Here is a 19,774-nt window from a genome sequence, read left to right on the forward strand (position 1 = left end):
AGGCTTGAAACTGGGGCTCTAATGTTCATAGTGCGGAAGACAGATCCTGGCACCTTTCCAAAATTTGACAGCTCCAGTGCTTTGACTGTGGTTAACTGTGGGAAAACTTGATTGTTCAACTTGCTTGTTGCAAGAATTTTGAATAGCTTAGCAATGCATCATATCATGCCATTGTTTTGGTCCTTGGAGTCCCAGCTACAAAGCCAGCAACATAGAGGCACCTTCTCTTGCCTTTGCTTTCGCTCCTGTGCCAGTAAATAGATACAAGAAATGTGAAATGCTAGTAGATATTTCAGCTGTGTTCTCTGATCCACCAAAGACACCTGACAGACCTTTTCATGGAGCAAGAGGTGGTGTTGCTTATAGCCTCCATATAGCCTCTCATGACCCATATGGAGATTGGCAGTTCTGGCACAGACTGGTGTGATCACATTATTTTATCATGCACACTTGGGTTGATGAACAGTGGGTCCAAAACTTTTGTATGAAAATGCTATGCTTTGGAACTTTGTAAGCAGCTTGAACTGACCTTCCAGAGCAGATAAACGGCTATATCCATCTGAAAAACTGACCACTCTAGACTGCTACAAGTCCACTGCAAATCAATTTGAATTTGGAAAGTTGATGGTAGTAAGGTGGTGATGGAGCTTTCAAGGCAACCAGGCTTCTATAGTTGACCTCCAATGCAGTGAGCAATAAGAGATTTCTGAAGTAATTACTGACCTTGAGAAAAATGAGACTTTTGCTGGGGTCCCTGATGGGATTCATGGCTTACAGTTTGCCTTCCTCAAGGAGAACGAGTACATAAGCCATAAAGGGTATTCAGGGTCATGTACCACAGCGAATGATTCTCTACATTACACTAGATGAATGTCTACAAAGGCTGATGTGGAAAAGTTCACAATGCCAGGATATTTTTTTTTTTAAACAATCATGGACAGACTGGGATACTATTCCCACCAAATGACGTGGTCATAAATGGAGTTATTGTCTCCACCATCATTTTAGGGGTCCTGAATACTCACTTTTACCTTGGCTTATAGAATAACCTAATTTAAGAGGACCTGACAAAAGACAGTTTGTTTACATTCAGCACATGAAGAATAGTTGCTAAATGTGTTTTTGGCATATAAATCTCACTGGAGGTGTCTAGAGATCCATTTACATGTCAGTATTAATGTTGTCTGCATTACTGTGGCTTGCTGTGCTCTTCACAATTTTTGCAAAGCCAGAGGTTAAGTAACTTCCTCCAGAGGGAGCTATGACCACAAAGGGCCACTGCATCAGTATGATCAGCCAGAAAGAGCACTTATCACAAACAGAGTTGGATGCACGGGGGCAATTCAGGGATGCTTTGCGCTCCCCACATTATGGGCTTACATGGCCCAAAGGAAGAGGGAAAAATAGTACCATTTCTGTTTGGGAGAAAACCTCACTGAGGGTATGTCTACACTACCACCCTAGTTCGAACTAGGGTGGTTAATGTAGGCAACCGAAGTTGCAAATGAAGCCCGGGATTTGAATTTTCCGGGCTTCATTTGCATCTTGCCGGGCGCCGCCATTTTTAAATGTCCGCTAGTTCGGACTCCGTGTCTGCGGCTTCCACGAGGAGTAACGGTAGTTCGGAACAGGAAGCCTAATCCGAACTACCTAGTCCGTGCCCGCGGCTACACGCGGCACGGAGTCCGAACTAGCAGACATTTAAAAATGGCGGCGCCCGGCAAGATGCAAATGAAGCCCAGGAAATTCAAATCCCGGGCTTCATTTGCAACTTCGGTTGCCTACATTAACCACCCTAGTTCGAACTAGGGTGGTAGTGTAGACATACCGTGATAGCGGTGGCTTTCAGTAGTATGCAACATACTTATGAATGACATGACCACATTGGAAGGATGGGGGAGGGAGTATAGATTGGAGTATGTATGGTTACAGACAACTGTACTGCATTTTTCCTTCTTTACTTTCACCGCACAAGTCATGATTTTATACACCTTTTATATCTTCTTTTATATCCCACCCCAACACAAAAACTATGTTGATTCTTCCCCCAACAAATTATGTTCACTTGTGTGTCTGACAATTCTGTTCTTTACTCTAGTTTCATCCAGTTTGCCCAGTACTGAAATTAAACTCCCCAGCCTGTAATTGCCAGGAACACCCCTAGAAACTTTTTAAAAAATTGGCATCACATTAGTTATCCTCCAGTCATTTAGTGCACAAGCTGATTTAAAGGAGGGATTACAAACTAGCTGGTCGTTGTGCAATTTCACATTTGAGTGCCTTTAGAACTCGAGTGAATGTCATCTGGTCCTGATGACTGTTTTGTTTAAATTCAATTCAATTTGGGACAGTTATTCAAATTTGTAACTTAAAAAATAGCTCAGGTTTGGTAATCTCCCTCATGTCCTCAGCCATGAAGACAGATGCCAAGAATTCATTTAATTTCTTCGCAATGACCTTATAGTCCTTGACTGCTCCTTTAGTATCTCAATCATCCAGTAGCCCCAATGGTTCCTTAACAAGCTTAGATTTTTTGCTATTACTTTGAGGTTTTGGCTAGCTGTTCTTAAAATTCCTTTTTGGCCTTCCTAATTGTACGTTTACATTTCATTTGACAGTTTATGCTCCTTTCTATTTTCTTCACAAGTATTTAACTTCCACTTTTAAACGATGCCTTTTCATCTCACTGCTTTTTACTTGGTTAAGTCACAGCGGCACTTTTGAGGCTCTCTTCCTATATTTTTTCATTTTGTATATACATTTAAGTTGAGCCTTTATTATGGTGTCTTTGAAAAGTTTTAAAAATATTATGTATCTAGCCTTCTCTGAAACCCCCTCCTCCAGTTAAACTCCCCCACAAAACTTCCATCACCTGCTCCTGTTAGTCATGGGCAGGAGACAAAAATTCGCAGCCTGTGACCTGTACTGCATACCCCTGACTAAATATTGCTTTGGGGTGCTGTGGATGCATGGGGTAGGAGAAGGGATAGGGTTAGTGGGACTGGCAGGCTCCCTACAAGTAGCAACATCCCTCTCCCTCATCTCCTACTACTGTTCTGCCCCCACATCCCACACCAAAACACTTATTGGCTGTGAACGATATCCAACGGGAGAGGCAGTGGCAGGGCCTGTGGGAGGAGATACCATGCAGAGCTAGTAACTAAGGGTGTGTCTAGACTGAGTTTTGTCGACAAAAGTGGACTTTTGTCAACAAAACTATACCAGCATCTACACTACCGCTGAGTTCTGTCAACATAACTCAGCAGTTTTGTCGATGCTGGTATACCTCATTTTACAAGGCATAACACCTTCTGTCAACAGAGTTCTGTCGACAGAAGGTGTTATTGCCCGTCGGGTTGCGTCTAGACTACAGGGTTCTGTCGACAAAGCAGCTTGCTTTGTCGACAGAACTCAATGTGTCTGGACGCTCTTTGTCGACAGAAGTTTTGTCGACAGATACTGTCGACAAAACTTCTGTCGACAAAACCCGGTAGTCTAGACATACCCTCAGGGAGGAAGAGGTCACTGCTTCTGGAGAAACATGCGAGTTAAGCGCTGCCCAGAGACCTCAACCCCTCCTGCACCTCTATCCCAGTCCTATGCCACAACCAAACTCCTGCTGCGGATTGGGTGGAGAATACTCTGTTGAAGGGAAGTAAGTTGAGCCGGGTCTGGTGGATGAACTGCCTGTCATAAACTGGGTGAAGCTGACCCCAGGGACAAAATGGTTACTGCTGTCCCAGTTGCTAGTTACCTTCAACACCTTGTCCTGGTCCAGTTTCTCCTTAAAGTTCTTGACACGAGGGTGCAAGCAGGGACAAGTTGATGCTGACCACATCCCATTGGATCTCCGCAATGGTTTCCTCAGGGACCTGTTGGATTTGGACTCTCGAGGTGTGTCCAGGTGCTGGTATACCTGCCGCTCCTCAAGGGAAGCCAAGGGCTCGCCCTAGATCAGGAATTGTGTTGCCCAAACCAGATTCCTGAAATGGCCATCAATACGGAGAGAGGCACTTCTTGACCTTGAAGTAGAGGCCCATCCACTTGACAGCTCTACTGACAATGTCAATCATTTGCCCGCGCCTGTCCAAACTTTTGGTGATCAGGAACAGATAGTCTACATAAATTATTAATTCTGTTACCATCCAGGTCAAAACTGGCCAGGCCACCGGAGCTGGCTCTGATGAGGAGCTCCATGGCCATATTGATAATGACTACATTCAATCTTAGCCAAAAACCTGAGAAGCAAAACTACACACAAACTGTATACAAGATTTAAATAGTCTGGATTTGAGGTCATAGAGAGACCTAAGTTGAACATGACAACTAGGTTACAGACCTGAGTGACCAAAAGATGTTATTCACAGTAATTGAGAAAGGCTACATTACCAAGACTACTGAAATACTTGATCCAATCCTGGCATCAATGGTTTGAAGGGGTTATGTCTTCTTAGCTGCATGCAACTGCAATCCCTGCTGTTGCTACTAATTAACATATTCTCCTGCCACCAATACAAGTTCTAGGTGAGTATTGTAAACCCTTCTGCTGTTAAGTCTTCCTTCCTATCTCATTAAGATATCATGCTGAGTCCAGCTGGTGAGTCAGGGAAGCTAATAAATAGCATCAAAGAATGACTGCAGCCAATACAACTAGGGAACACTATCAAACAAACTTGCAGAGCTAATTTATTATGATGTAGTTTTTATATTACTCTCTTTATACATGTAGAACTCTGTGTAACAGCTGCCCTCATGTCAAACAGCAGGGATAAAATATGGGCCTCCAAAACTAAAATCATGACTTGCCATAGCTTCAGCTAAAGCTTTATAGAAGAGGGATAGAACTCACCCTCTCTACATCAGCAAAGAGGAGAATCTGTGTAATATGCTTATTAGTGTGTTATATGTATGAACTCTTTTGCAGGGCGTGTGTGTGTGTGTGTAGGCAAGCACCATTATTTGCAAGAGTTGTGGTTAAGGTAAAAGGATCCAAACACATGACAGCCTGATCTAACTTAAAAAAGAGCATTTTTAATATATGTCAAAGTTATTAAATGTTTTACATTTCAGTTATGACTAATGTACATATACTCACAAAAAAAGAATTTTACACAGCTTTTCAATACACTTTAAGTTGGTTATTTATGAAACTTTTTTTTAAACAGAAGAAATAACCAGCTGTAACACATTACATTGGAATGGTTATTTCAGAAATATACTCCACTATCTAGCTAATAGCAATGTATATGCCTCAGTTAGTTGATTTAAGACAACTTCATTTTAATGAGGCTGCACTATTGAAATTACACATTTTACTTGACAAGATGTTCTTGTAGTAGGTCTCTAGCCACCAGAGTACAGAATCTTGTCCTGTTGATCCTGTGGAAAGTGTTATCTGCAAAATTAGTATAATGGCAGTCTGTTGCCTCTGGGATCAAACCTGAAACCTCTGGAGCTTAATAAAAAAGTGTCTACTGAATGAGCTAAAACAAACTATCATAAGCCATAATGAGAGGTATCTTGTGATAGCTTATCTCTCTACATATTAAAAAAAGCTTCCTGTGGGACAAGAGTGACATCCTCCTCCTCCTCCCTTCCCTTTCTCCAGTGCTCAGCTGCCTCCTGGGGAGGCCTTGGACGAGGCCAAAGCATGGAACCATGTGACCTTTTCTCTCTGTCCCCAGTTTTCAGGGTGGATGGGAGCCAAACAGCCACTCCCTACACCTCTCCCTGGTGCTCCGGGGGAAAAGGGATGCAGAAGCCACAAGCCTCTCTCCTCCCCAGCTCCCTTCACACACACCCTAGATTGCGGGGAAGAATCAGCCAGGGGGGCAGAGTCGCACTACCTTCCCCTTCCTCAATGCTTGGGAAGGTGGTAGACCTCTGCAGCTTTGCTGCTGGGGGGGGGGGGGGGGGGGGAGAAGCTGCATGGCCTCCCCTCTCCCTGGTGCTAGGGTAGGACAAGAGCAGAGCAGCACCCCCCCCCCCCCATGATGTTCCGGAGAAGGAAGAGCCCCGCAGCCTCCCCCTATGCTCAGGGGGGGGGGGGGAAGAAAGGGGGCAGAGTGAGCAGGAGCCTCACAGCCTTCCCCCTCCACTGCTCAGGGCGGGGGGGGGGGGGTAGAGCTGTGCAACCTCCCCCCTATCTGGTGCTCCAGGGGGTGGGAGTCAGGCTGCCTTACCCCTCCACAATTCTCAGGGGAGGTGGGGATGGTGAGCGTAGCAAGTGTGCAGCCCCCTATTGATCTATGTTTACTTTTGGTTCATTACTTATGCTAAGACTTTGGAGCCTTATGCCTTAATTAGTTTAGCTAAGCTATTATTTTACAGATCTTGAAAACTACAGGTTGATAGCATTAAGGCCTTAACTTACTGGCACAGTTATATGCGTGAGTACAGGCTACACATACAGTAACTATTCAATTTTTAAATTGATCCCCAGATTATACCAACCAAGTGATTAATTTCTTTGGTAGTCATAAGGATATTTTTTATTTGATGGGAAAATGTTACATGGAGTCTAGCTTGCAAAGATGATGTGAAAGTTACTGCAAAATAATTAGCTTGCCCAAGAGGCTAACAATCTAAAATATATGGGTATATTTTATGGCAAAGAATACAAAAATATTTAAGCTAACTACGTATTGTGTACAGTCAATAGCAAACAGAAAGCATTTTAATAGTTAGTCCTTCCTAGACCAGATTCTGCTGCATTTTACAAGTAAGAAATTCCAATATTTGGAAAACCATTATGTTATGAAAATGAACGCAAATTCAGTTACAGGATTAAGAGTAGATGCATATGTAAGGAGCAAGCTTTGTTTAATCACAAACAGCTGTAACAGTTATGCAACTATCAGGTTACTAAATATATGTATTTGAGATGGACAGAATATATATGAAGAGTTTTCCATAACAAAAATCCTTTGGCCTACAACAAACAGGAACATGATGTATATTTCTAATGGAAAACATGGATGGCCTATATCATGTGTTCTGATAAAGACTGCTAGTAACAAATAGTCTCAACAATCAGTCAAATTTAATACAAGTTGAACCTCGTTGGTCCAGCATCATTTTATGTAGCCAGATGTCCACTTACCATGGGTGTGGCCAAGTTTTCCACGATGCCATAAAGTTTGTTAACAGCCACCAGTCCTGACCCCTGGTATTCTGTGCTGTTATTGAGCTCTAATTTCCCTGAGTGTCTTCTAAGACCCAAGAAAGAAGCAGAAGTGTTGGTATTGCCGCTCTACAGTATTGACCTGCCCTGGTCAGGTTCAAAGAATGCCAGACTAAATGTTCAACGTTTATTTACATCTTAAAAAATAGCTAATGAGGGCATAAAATATAACAAAATAATACTAATATAAATTTCTTGTGTAATGGTCTTTGACCGGGTTTCTAAGAGCTATGATAATACATACTCCGGCTGGATCTCCCTTGTCCAGCACCCTGGAATCCAAAAGGAAGATTGGTGGGCCAAGGGAGGTCAGTTCTGCCCCCTCTACTAATGGATTCTGGGTTCTCCTGGGTTCCAACAGCAGATCCCTCAGGGCTCCCCACTGGATTCCACACTCCCGATCCAGCTCTGATGCTGGCCCCAGCCGCCAGGCTCTGCATCCCCAGCCTGGTGCTGCTGCCAGTCCAGACCCTTTCTAGTCACCAGCTGGGTACTGCAGCCCAGCCAGCCACCACAGCTTATCTCCAGGCCTTGCGGTCCTATTTGCGCAGCTGGACTCCATGGGTTCTCTGGTCCAGCAACATCAATGGCCCTACTGGACCATAGTCCCAGACCAGAGAGATTCAACCCGTATTATTTATTTGTAATTAGTGATCATAATACACAATTATTGTGGTCTATTTAGTGCTAACTTATTCTAACGTGAGGGATATAGGTTAACACATGATTATGCTAAAGTCAAAATGATGATTTTTCCCTCAAGGATACAAGCTGCAGTTAGTATACTGTAAAAATATTTTGGGCTACTTATCATTAATTCCTTGTCTGAACTGTAGATTCACTTTGTTACAATAATATATTTGTAATTAAAAACCATTCCAACACAGACTGATTCTGTAAGTACTTGTGGAATGAACATTTTTCACTTTTTAAAAATGTATTTACTGCTACTGAAAAGGAACCCCTCACCATATCAGTGCTATTCTCAAGAAAGCAGATGCACTTTTTGCTTCCAAGCATGTAACCAAAAATGTTAGATTATGGTCCTTTAATTAGCTATTTAAATCTCAGTTCTCCAAATATCTACCTACCACTGCTGCTAGTAACACTCAGAGTGGATGAAAATCCATTATTTAAAAAAATCCAACTTTATTTAAATCAGATTTTTTTCAAAAGAAATACTAAAATTTCTCATTAAAAAAATGGTAGAATTACATCTCCTCAGAAACATGTACACGCACGCGCACACACAAAGTGTGTCATAAAATTATTAATGGCTCTAGTCTGCCCATCCTAACTACCAGCTTTTGCTTCTTGAAAGTTCTGTGCTTTCCATTTCCTTTCGTCAGCACACTAAAAAAATGTCAAAATAAAGACACAAGCTGGAAAGAATTGTTTTTGTTTAGTCCAAAATTAAGTGCACTCTAAACAAAGTCAATCTTAGTTTTTTTGGTAACTTGATTTAAACCAATGATTTTCATGTGATTTAAATCAGTCCACCATTGGGGGAGGGTTAGCTCAGTGATTTGAGCATTGGCCTGCTAAACCCAGGGCTGTGAGCTCAATCCTTGAGGGGGCCATTTAGGGATCTGGGGCAAATCTGTCAGGGATGGTACTTGGTCCTGCTGTGAAGGCAGGGGACTGGACTCGACGACCTCTCAAGGTCCCTTCCAGCTCTATGAGATAGGTATACACCATGGTAAACACTTCGGCACAGTAATTCCAATATGAAAATAAAATCTCATTTTCATTTTTTGTGCATTAATAGCACTTTGCCAGTTTCCCTGTTATGTGAAACATTCGAACATGAAAGAGAAACATTATTAGTGAGGTGTGTGTTGGGAAGTGTCATGATCATGAGGGTTAGCCAGCAGCTGGGAACAAAGGGGTTAACCTTACCTCCATCAGGTAGATGCAGCCAATAGGAATGTGGGTAGGAATTTCAAACTGGGACAAAGGAATTTTGGTTTTTCCCTCTTTTTTGGCCTGGGCAGTTCCCTCCAGCTAATGAAGGAGACAGACATGTCTCTCTCTCTCCAAGAAACAATTCTTCACTAGCTGTAAGTAGGATACATTTCAAATAAATCCGTTCGGTTTTATTGTTTTATGATTTGGGAAATGGGATCTGATATCTGTGCATTTAAAAATGGGTTTTGCTCTCCTTTGTAACTAAGCCTGACCCATGGTGGGTTTCCCCTTCATGAGTATATTATCTAGTCATTATGCTTGCAACAGGGATATTGTGGTGATAATAAAAGTTTCTTCTCTTTTATTTTTATTAACCTGGTATTGGTTAATGTGTGTATCCTGGTTTGTACTTTAGGGGTGAGATTTCCCAAGTGATCTCTCCCCTGATTTTTGTATCAATATTTGGGTGGTGGAAGAAGAGTTTTTATTCCCAAAAATCTAGGTTAAGATTTTGGGGGTGGGGTTTCCAAAACCTGGAAGATAAGGTTTTGAGGTACTTTTGCCAGCCCCCACTTCCGCATTTATCGTGCCAGAGTGGGAAAGGAGCTGTGACAGGGAGGACAGAGACCAACTCTCACAGAAGTCTCCACTTACCCCAGTAACCCCATCCTTTTCTATCCCCAACTTTCCTTTGTTCCGACTCACATCCCTTCCCTTACTTTATTTCTTAACCTCTTCCTCTCCTTCTGCTCTGTCCCTGGCAATACAGGCAGTCCCCTGGTTACGTACAAGATAGGGACTGTAGGTTTGTTCTTAAGTTGAATATGTAAGTCGGAACTGGTACATATTGTAGGGGAAACTCTAGCCAAACATTTCTCCAGAGCTCAGTTTTATTCTCCCACACCTCACTTCCCTCAGTCCTTTATTCTCAAGCTGAGGTGTCTGCTGAGAAAAGCCGCTCCGCGTCTCCCTGGTCTGCTGGGGGGGGGCGCTAGCTTCGCCTCCCTGGTCTGCTGGGGGAAAGCAGCTAGTGCGGGGTTGCCTCACCCCGTTTGTAAGTAGGGATCCGATGTAAGTCGGATCCATGTAACCTGGGGACTGCCTGTACATGCATGCTTTAACTTCTTTTGTGAGGACTCCCACTTGCCTCTCTAACTACTGTCCAATCTTCCTATTATACCTAAGGTCACTGCTTATAATCACTTCTCCACTTCCATCTTATATCCTCTATCCATTTGCATATTTAAGATGTGTCTTAAAACCTAGAAATCCTAAACACTTTCTCCCACAAATAAATATCAAAATCTAGTTAGTCATTTCACAGCCCGTACAGTCTACATTTCTAAATAAGTTCATCGCCTACACACACAAGGTTATTTATTTTACAAAATTAAGGGGATGGAAAGGAGTTATTTACTGTAAAGAGTTTAGATTTTTGCAGGTTTTTCTGGACACAAATCCACTGCTTTGGTATCTGAGCACTGGCATTATTCCTATTCAAGACATCTATAAAACAGACCATTGTTGCAACTAAACATTAAATAAGGAGTGTTTAAATATGACTGTACATAATCAAACCTGCCAGTGGACAAAAGTCACAAGTTTATACTTATAATAATTATTTCTTTATTAGCAATATTACTCATTTGGGAGTTCAAAGTGTGGAAGTTAGAAAAAATAGCCTCTAGATTCACATAATGGGCTACCAGGATAGTTCATCCTTATTTATCCTCCAACAGCACTTAAAAAAATTGATTTATTTCATTCTGAATAAATCCAGGAGCCCATTTTGAGTTTCCAATTGTATTCTATTTTAAAATGTATACAAGAAACAATTTTGAGATCAGAACTACTGTTAACTCAAGTTTTGCTTTACATTTTTAAACTTTAATTAGCTCAAGTCCTAAAAATTACATTTTATAAATATGACTGCTTAAAAACACGCATGCCAATCCAATTTTTATTTCGAGCAACAATAGTGGCTGAGCATAATTTTATGGTAGCTTTGACACAAAGTTCTTATTTTCATTAGTAAGAAAGAAATCATTCAAAAATTAAACTACATTTTCAAGTTGTAAAACATGGAGACTGTGAAAGGAATTTATTTTTCACAGAAAATTCACAGTGCATCTGTTCACAGTGACAAATTTAGGACAGCCTCTCTTACTTTTTAAAAAGCCAATTTGTTTAAAGAAGGATTTTGCAGCCTCTTTCTTTCACCCTTAGTTCCCACTAATTAATGGTAAGCAACACCATACTATAAACAATCCAGAAATAAATAAAGTCATAAAAAGGAAAATCAGAAATGTTAGCTTGCTGAAAAACTTGATTTACCAAGTCTGTAGAAAAAGTTGGTATTGATAAGCATTAACTGGACTTTAATGAAGAGAATATTGTCACATTCCAATTTTTTTTATATCCTTTGAAATGTCAAAGTAGAAGCTTGAAAATATATATATCAGTTTTATCTTTTCTTATATGAACATTTTTGTGTCCTGACTTACAGCTAAAACTAAACTGGAATTTTGCACTTCTTTAACTGTTACTGTTGAGGTCATTTCTCAAGCCCTTAAGAATCCATCTATAGGCTAGTAGATGGTTTATGAATCCCATGAAAGGTCTTCCCAAATATCAGAAGACTACCACTACAGAGCTTTCTATTTAGTAATCTGTCCCTGTGGAGTTTTGAGGTCCAGCAATGGTATTCAGTAAGTCCACTTGATACTTCAGGAGAATAACTGAAAATTAATAAAGCATTATCATTAAAGAAAACTGTTGCTTAACGGAATATCCCTAGAAACTGGTTGACTGGGATGAGTTCCATTTATCCTGATTACTCGTGCCATGAGTGCACTCAATTTAAGTGTCTAAAACATCTCTTTACACTATAAAAACATTAAAATGAAATGTTACAAAAAATCTCAGGAATGATCGTTGCTACTTATCAATGTACTTCAATATCCATATCATGATTTTCTTATTGGTTTGGTTACAATCTCAGTGTAAATATAAAGCAAAAATTGAGAAAAGTCTATACAAAAGCATGAAAATGTACATGTCCTGTTTGGTCTGCCAAATTGAAAATAAAAACAGTTTTGCTACAATGGAATGTAGGGATCACTGCTGATTCAAACAGCCTGATGACACTGTTTTAATAAAGAAACCCATTTGCAGTGAAGTTACAGATTATTTGAATTTTGGAGCAATGATATTAAGGGGAAAATTCTTGCATGCAGGAGTCACTTCTTGTAATAAAGTGTAGGGCTGTGTCTACACTGGAGTGATCTTGCACCAAAGCGGCAGCTGTTGCGTAAAAACCTGCTGCTTGTCTACACTGGCCGCGTGTTCTTGCACAAGTAAACTGACATTCTACTGTATAAAATCAGAGCTTCTTGCACAAGAACTTTGATGTTCCCACTCAGGAATAAGCCCTCTTGCGCAACTGTTCTTGCACAAGAGGCCAGTGTTGACAGGCAACATGAATTTCTTGCGCAAGAAAGCCCTATGGTTAAAATGGCCATCAGAGCTTTCTTGCACAAGAGAGCATCTACACTGGCATGGATGCTCTTGCACAAAAGCACATGCCAGTGTAGACGCTCTCTTCTGGAAGAGTTTTTGCATAAGAACTCTTCTGCAAAAGAGTTCTTGCGCAAGAAGCTGCCAGAGTAGATGTAGCCTAGTAGTATAATAGCCATTAGAGCTTAAGATTCTTTGAGGATTTTGCAAATGTAACATTTTCCCAACTGTTTAATCAAATAATCTGCTCCATGCTGAAGGGCTGTTCTGATCATGCACACACCTCCAAAAAAGCAGCTCTATAAAACTGGCATTTTTTATTCTAAAAGGATTTCAAAGCATTTTGCAGGCTATATTATATATTTTAGTAGTAATGCGATCCTTACTATAGTCATAGCTCTAATAGCAATACTATACACATTCTGTTCAGCCATATGACCCTGGAGAGCTGGTACTATAGAAATCTCTCAGCAATTTGTCTGACTTTCACACATCAGCAGCGATGGTATGAAGTGCAGAGGCTTTAGGTAGGTATACTGCAGTAAGTTGACCTAACGTACAGAACTCCACCAATGTGAACATAGCTGGAGTTGACATAACTTAGATAAAGTAACTGTGGTGTCTATCCCACAAAGGTCAACAGGAGACTCTCTCATTGACTTACATTTCTATTCTCAGCGGGGTAAGGAATCGCCTGGAATGTGATTTACGTTGATTAGGTGGGTTTTCACTAAACCCAAGTCTACTCAACTTTGGAAGCCTCAGGGGCCACAATGATACTCTCAGCACAAGCCGAGGGCCGTAACTTGAGTGTGGCTGCATATACATACAAATAGCTTATTTCTCACTGACAGGGGCATAAATACAAAGTACTTCCCACAATGCCCAAGCACTCCCGGCACCTCTTCACGGGGGGCTAGAAACACTGACACCCTGTACCCACCCGGTCTGTTCTAGCCAGCCCATCTGCTTGCGTCTTTCAATTCTCACCCTGCCTGGGAGATGCCTTGCCGTTGTGGGGCATCTTCCCAATGGAGGCCATAGTCAAAAGATCCCACCCACAGGCCTCATGTTGAGCGCTGTGTAAACCCAAACCACCCCGCAGGCCACAAACAAACGGGCCGCGAGCTGCATATGGCCGACGGGCCACATGTTGAGTAGCCCTGACTAAACTCACTAAATTGGCCACTAGTTCATCTAGCTCCACTCCTTCGATCCTGGCTGTAATAAAGATGTGGTTTAGACAAAGGATACAGCATTTACTGAAAGCCATGTTGCTAAACATCAGGCAGTGTAGCTCCTATATGTCAACTCTCTTGCTGACAAAATACTTCCATCCCAACATGCAGTGTTCACATTGTTGCTGACAGAAGAGTGCTCCTGCCAACAAATCACTGTCCATACTGGCACATGCCATGACAAAACTTACATATTTTTGGAGTGGGAGAAGGGTTGGCACATCTAAATGACTGAAGTCAATTGACAGGGTAGACACAGCCAGAATCAACAGAAGTCTCCTGAAACACCTATGGTCACGGTTAAAAACAATAACGAGGCAGGAGCTCTAATCTAAAGCCTATAGTTTAGCTGTGTTTTTTATTAGATCTCAGCACAGAGAGGCTCTGTAACCATCATGCACAACATTATTGTTGTTCTAATACTGAAAACTACAATGGAAGTACTACAATAATTCTGGATAGGTACTTTCTGCACTCAAAAGCTTACTGAAAAAATGAAATGCAGGAACTCTGATCCAGAAGCACTAAAGAATCCTTTGTAGGAAAGAAGTACAAAAGTTTCCAGTTGAATCTTCAGACAAGGTTTGAGTATGCATTACTACCAAAATAGCCATTTGGCCATAATAAAAGAGAACTTGGGGTTTTTTTTATTTTTTTTTAAGAAAAGGGTACATCGTGGAAGTTGTTCTTTAATACGAAAAAGATCACCTATTTGCATCACCTCTAACATCATGCTGAAGCAGTTTTCAGTGTCAATTCAGAGGCAAGACTGCAGTACACTGCACTTCCTGCATTGTTTGCAGTTACAATTTTTTTTTACAACTATGACTGTCTCACTTATGAGATCTGGAAAGTTCATAAGTTACTGAAGATAAGCTAAATTTAACCCCTTGGAGGTCTATACAAGCAGATACTCCTAAAAGATTCTAACTATCAATTCAGTGTAGGGATGTTGATTAATCAAAATTTAATTAATTGAGAAGTCGATGGAATTTCCATCAACTATCCAGTTAGTCAATACGGGGGTGCTTGCTATCCCACTGCACTTCTCCCTATGAAATTACAAGAGCCACCCACAGCTCCTATATATTTCAAAGGAATAGGCAAAGCTAGTTCAAAGGAGGAGCAACAGTGGGACCTGTGCAAGTGGAACTGTTTCTATCCCTGCTTGCACTGTTTCCCCCACTGCCCTCTGCCTCCCATGGCCCCCGCAGAGGTGGTGATTGGGGGGGGGGGGAAGAGGACTGGCTTTGATGCCAGCTCCCCCCAGCACAGGCTCATCCTCCTCCGCCTAGCTGCCTTTCTCTGACAGAGGCAGCAAAGGTGGGGGGGGGAGCAACTAGTCAAGTTCCTACTCGACTACCCGATAAGCATTTGCTTATAGGATAGTTAACTAGTTGCTTACATCCCTAATTCAGCATCACTGTCAAACATTTGTTGATAAGGAGAAGTCAAGACTTCCATTTTCCAGTGATTCCATCAGAGAGCAGACACAGTACAGAACAATTTTTGCTGATAAGTCTCCTGGCCAGCTTTACCTAATATTTATCTTGTATGTTACTAATTTTTATAGATAAAGTTTGGGTGTAAATACTTAAGGCAACTAGCTCTGTTGTAGCTATTAATAGGAAACATGAGGACTAACATTAAGATTTCCATGCAAATAGCTATTTACAGCAGATGAACATTTCAGATTTCTAATTTTGATTGATGTTCAGTTGCATTTTCTACCTTTATCATGATTTTAAAAAACTGGTGATTGAAACTTAATTGTAAATGTAAATTGTCATCCATGTAATCTCAATCTTCTTTTCACTGAACAAGAATCCAAACATTACTACGCCTGTCCAGTTTTTAAAAACCTAAACATCCTTAGATGACATTCACTCTATTTTATATTGATGAAACATAAAATTACCACACTCAATTTGTCAGTCAGTCATATTTTCCTCAAACTCCAGGCTGTCAATGCTTAATCCATGTAAGTGGGAACTCTTAAAATATTACCAAGTAACCAAAATGAGAATCTACCAGTCCACTGCCTTGCCACCTTACTGGAGGCATTTGAAGAGTCTTCTGTGATTTATTCACATATTTGAGTTGTCCCACAGAACATTTGTTAAACAAAATCTGATTTGATGCTCATTCAGTTTACTAGTGTATACTTTCTTCAAGAATTCAGGGTTAGAGAGTCAATTTGCTGACACTAATACCATAAGTGGAAAGCACTCCTTCTAGAATAGGGATATGAAATGTTAACCAGAAAGAATCACTCTTAATGGGTGATATTTATTGGTTATGTTTAATCAGCACAGGCTGGAACAGTGACCCACCTGCTATGGGCAAGAGGTGCTCTAGCCCCATGGGGCCTGCCACAGCTCGTGGGTGCTCCAGTACAGCTGGAGTAGTCCATGTAATCAGTTAACCAGTTCAATGTAACATTTAACCGGTTAACTATGTAAATAGGATTTTACATCCCTACTCTAGAGCCGTGGTCCCCAACCTTTCGTGGCTGCCGGGCGACCAGGGGCGGGGCCGTTCACGTGCCGGGCGTCCGGGGGTGGGGCCGCTCACGCGCCATGCTTCCGGGAGTGGGGCCACATATGCGCTCTAGAGTGTTGGAGCTCCCCAGGGCATTTCAAAGCGGCAGTGCCGCATGGAGCCCAGGGTCAGCGTGGGAGTCCCTAGGGCTGTTGCTACACTTCAAAGGCAGAGGCTCCCTATCGACTAATCGAATAGTCAATGCAAAATGCACCAACTATTTGATTAGTCAATTATTCCATATTTAACATCCCTAAGTGGCAGAGACTATACTTCCTTAACATTCGGAAGGTTAGAGGATTCAAGTTTTCCTAAGCTTCTAGTGCAGGGGTGGGCAAGATACAGCCATAGGAGCCAGCCTGCAAAGCCTTTTAACCGGGCACACAACGCACCCCAATAAGACACAGACCAGCCCCACGCCGCTGAAAGCAGCTTACTGCTTAACATGGCTCTCCACACAGGGGAGGATGGGAAGCTTCGTGTGCTGTCCCTACCCTCCCCCCCCCCCCCCCAGCACAATCTCGCCACTCTTATTGGCTGGAAACCAGCCAATTATTTGGAAATTCCAGTACTACCCACAACAGAAGGTAGATTTCAGGCTGAGAGAGATGGACTTTGTTTCTCAACATGGCATTTTTTCTCGAGCTCTTTAAACCCACCTCCCTGCGACTATCCCACTTCACATCTACTATATCCTTTTGGCTAGCATCAGATAAATTTGTTAAAACCTGGCCTTATTTAACGGATCAAGTGAAGTATATCCAATAAAGAAATATTTGTTCATCCCACTGGTGTGCCCCCCCATGTGCTCCTTAATTCAGGACAAGGCGCCATTTAAAAAACAACAACAACAAAAAACTGTAAAGCAATTTTTAACAATTATTTTGCATTATGGATGTTTCTAACTGCCAAACATCCAAATGGAAAAGTCTTCCACCTACCTTTCAAAATTAGTGTTTTCTGTAGTTATTTCAAGTACACTTCAACCCCAGCTTTTGTAGCAGAACTATTTATAAGTACAGGCAGTCCCCGGGTTACGTACAAGATAGGGACTGTAGGTTTGTTCTTAAGCTGAATTTGTATGTAAGTCGGAATTGGCGTCCAGATTCAGCCGCTGCTGAAACTGACCAGCAGCTGACTACAGGAAGCCCGAGGCAGAGTTGCTCTGCCCTGGGCTTCCTGGAATCAGTCGCTGATCAGTTTCAACAGCGGCTGAATTTAGATGCCTGGGACAGAGCAGCTGGCGCACTGCCGGGTAGGTCCCCGCAGCGCAGCACCTCAGCGCTGCGGGGACCAACCTGGCAGCACCCCAGCTGCTCTACCCCAGGTGTCCCCAAGTCATCCGCTGCTGAAACTGATCAGCAGCTGATTCCAGGAAGCCAGGGCAGAGCAACTCTGACTGGGCTTCCTGTAGTCAGCCGCTGGTCAGTTTCAGAAGCAGCTGACTTGAGGACGCCTGAGGCAGAGCAGCTGAGGTGCTGCAGGGTTGGTCCAGTAGCACGGAGGAGCGGCGCTGCAGGGACCAACCCGGCAGCACTCCAGCTGCTCTACCCCAGGCATCGTCGGCGAGAAAAGCCTGGTCTGCTGGGGAAAGAGGGGCGCACTAGCTGCGCCCCCACCCCCCCAGCAGACCAGGGAGACGCGGTTGGCGGGACCGCCCAGACGCGCCGTGGTCCCACCCACATCCTCCGCAGCTTTGCTCCGCGTCTCCCTGGTCTGCTGGGGGGGGCTCCCCCCCCAGCAGACCAGGGAGACGCGGAGCAGCTTTTCTCGCCCCGGAGGACGCGGGCAGCGGGACCACGGTGCATCTGGGCGTCCCGCCGCTCCCATCCTCTGGGGACATAAGTCGGATCCGCGTAACTCGGGGACTGCCTGTAGTAAAGTTTTCACCTCACCCCACTTTACAACTCTAAAAAAAACAAAACATAGGCTTTCATCTTGCAGAAATATTAAGCATTACTGCTTTTGTTCAATTATATGCTGGTATTTCCCATAACACAATTCACTCAGGGTATGTCTACACTAGCTCGTTAGTTGGAGCTAGGTAGGGTAATTAGGGCAAGCGGAGTTGCAAATGAAGCCCGGGATTTAAATATTCCGGGCTTCATTTGCATGTTCCCGGGCGCCGCCATTTTAAAATCCCCCTTAGTCCAAACTACATGCCCGCGGCTACACGCGGCACGGAGTAGGTAGTTCGAATTAAAGATCCTAATTCAAACTACCGTTACTCCTAATCCCATGCTAAATGTCCATGCTTGCTTCACTTTTTTGAATTCTAGTAGATTCTAACACTACATCACCGTAGCATCATGGTTCTTTCTAAGAGTGCAAATAAGCAACATGACTAATGTTCATCATACATTTTCTCATCCTCTCCACCATACACCGTGGAGTGTTCCCAATTTAATATTTCTATATTTATATGCATGGGCATGTACACACATACACATTAGAGAAGGCAAGATCATGGAATCATTTTGAACCCGGAGTACAAGGTGATGAGATTTTTTTCCATGGGTCCTACTCCTCATAGGAGTTCATTACACAGGCTTGGGCCACCTCACAAGAAAACTCAGTCTCCTACATAAACAACCTTTACTTCTATTTACCATATTCTGTTGAGTCAGAAAAGTGAAGGAGTCAATCATGTACTCCATCCTAGATCGGGATATGTATTCTTTGTTATCTTACATATATGCCCCTGTTCAGTTCCAAACATACTACTTTTAAATCACTGACAAAAGACAACATAGCATCACAAAATATATAATATAATATAATATAATATAATATAATATAATATAATATAATATAATATAATATAATATAATATAATATAATATAATATAATATAATGCTCTGGTGAAACATATCAACTGTGAGGTAGTGCTTACCGTAATAACAGCCTTGCTTAGACAAATTGAGCCCCTGCAGCCATACTCAGTTTCATCTTCAGATTTGTAGTAACTTAGAGTGTTGTTTTTCAAGACTACCCATCGGTCCTGCCATCCATGAATGTAGTTAGTCCACTATAAAGAAAAAAGAAATATATCTCAAAGAGCTAGCAAAGTCTGCAAATAGTAAAAATACTGATAAGAGATGACACCTTGTTTACTTGTTAAACTTCCTGATAATTTAAAAATTAAAAATGCAGTTTTTCAAAATTCTCCCCAAATGACAAATTTGCTATCTCTTTGATCAGAAATCATCAATTCTTTTCAACCACTTTTGTTGCACGGTAACCTAAGCCAATTTTACTTCATTAACAATAAGACTGAAATTATGTCTTGATTGTAGAAGTGGTATCACAACCAACTAAAACAAAATGTTCATTACAATTAAATTCATGAACGCAGAATAGTTCAGTGAAAAATTAGAAACATAACTG

At 42.0% G+C, this 19,774-nt stretch overlaps 2 protein-coding genes across 3 annotated transcripts in view; one reads left to right on the plus strand and one right to left on the minus strand.

Annotated features, from left to right (window-relative positions):
* CERT1 (ceramide transporter 1) overlaps positions 1-19,774 on the minus strand; it is a 130,042-nt gene that overhangs the window by 106,278 nt on the left and 3,990 nt on the right. For both annotated transcript variants that reach the window (XM_006124267.5, XM_006124266.5), the window contains exon 2: positions 19,281-19,415. In XM_006124267.5, the coding sequence (XP_006124329.1) occupies positions 19,281-19,415 (135 nt within the window). The remainder of the gene's footprint in view (positions 1-19,280; positions 19,416-19,774) is intronic.
* Positions 9,183-19,774, plus strand: part of POLK (DNA polymerase kappa) — an 86,741-nt gene continuing 76,149 nt past the window's right edge. Inside the window, exon 1 of the mRNA XM_089779358.1 lies at positions 9,183-9,243. The gene's annotated coding sequence lies outside the window, so the exon portion shown is untranslated. The remainder of the gene's footprint in view (positions 9,244-19,774) is intronic.

Source organism: Pelodiscus sinensis, chromosome 6 (genome assembly GCF_052426305.1).
Source record: "Pelodiscus sinensis isolate ZL-2025 chromosome 6, ASM5242630v1, whole genome shotgun sequence".
In the NCBI taxonomy this organism is placed as follows: Eukaryota; Metazoa; Chordata; order Testudines; family Trionychidae; genus Pelodiscus; species Pelodiscus sinensis.